Source organism: Gavialis gangeticus, unplaced genomic scaffold (genome assembly GCF_001723915.1).
Source record: "Gavialis gangeticus isolate Ggan-Ray unplaced genomic scaffold, GavGan_comp1, whole genome shotgun sequence".
In the NCBI taxonomy this organism is placed as follows: Eukaryota; Metazoa; Chordata; order Crocodylia; family Gavialidae; genus Gavialis; species Gavialis gangeticus.
The window spans coordinates 64,953,668-64,954,646 of NW_017729031.1; the positions used below are offsets into that span (position 1 = coordinate 64,953,668).

The 979-nt window shown below is 34.9% G+C and overlaps 1 protein-coding gene across 1 annotated transcript in view; it reads right to left on the reverse strand.

Annotated features, from left to right (window-relative positions):
- Positions 1-979, reverse strand: part of NCKAP1 (NCK associated protein 1) — a 130,208-nt gene that overhangs the window by 85,225 nt on the left and 44,004 nt on the right. The window contains exons 6-7 of the mRNA XM_019522863.1: positions 617-759; positions 442-532 (exon numbers count right to left, since the gene is read on the reverse strand). Of these exons, the coding sequence (XP_019378408.1) occupies positions 442-532; positions 617-759 (234 nt within the window). The remainder of the gene's footprint in view (positions 1-441; positions 533-616; positions 760-979) is intronic.

A 979-nucleotide genomic window follows, 5' to 3' on the forward strand; every position in this document is an offset into this window, starting at 1 on the left:
AAAAGATGATTAAGGTGGGATATTTTGGGGGGTGGGGGGGCAGGGAACGACACAACTTTATAGGAAGCAAAACACTAAAACAGGCTTATCAAGGCATGTGGGGAAAAAAAAGGAAGCAATCTCTTTCACTGGGACACGCAAGAACAAGCTGGATAAATGTCTACCAAAGATGATATATCTATAGTTGATCTGGTCTTAGGGAAGAGGTGCTAGATAATATTGAGATCCCTTAAAAGCCTACTTTTCTCTAAGTTGTACACCTTGGAAAGCTTACAATGTATCTCTCCTGGTCACATACTTGCTCTACATGAATAATTCTCAAGAAAAGAAGTGTGTGTGTTTTTTTTAATATTAGTCTTAAAGCCTTTAGAGTTTTTTTGGGCATAAGTGATTCTTTCAACAAAAGATTACCATGAACCTGTGAAAAGTAGTCACACATACTTTACTGTGAGGTACAAATTCCTCCATCATCTTCTTTAAAGGATTTTCATAATCCACAATCATCTGTCCAAGACGTGGATATTCTCTATCACTAAAAAGTACAACAAGTATAATTTACCAAATGTAGCTACTCATTTAAGAAAATACTGGTAAAAAAAAATACAATAGGTTTTACCTTGCTCCATGGGTCATTTCATGAGCATAATTGTACAATCCGATGATTGCTTTCCTTTCTTCAATTCGAGACAGCAATATCATTAGAGTTGTGTAGGTTATGATCAAATCTAGGTAGTTCTTTGTTAAATCAAAGTTTACAGTCTAGAGATAAAATATAGACACTTGTTTTATTCTGAAAACCTTCAGAAGCCCAGTTATATATTGATTAATGGGAAAAAACCCCAAATTATGTTAAAGCACTTTTGGCATTTTTAATTCTACTGGATTTTCAATCAAAATGTTTCAGTCCTGATCTTGCACACTAATATACAGACTGAAATTAAACAATGAAGTCATTGGGACCCACATGCCACGAGCCAAG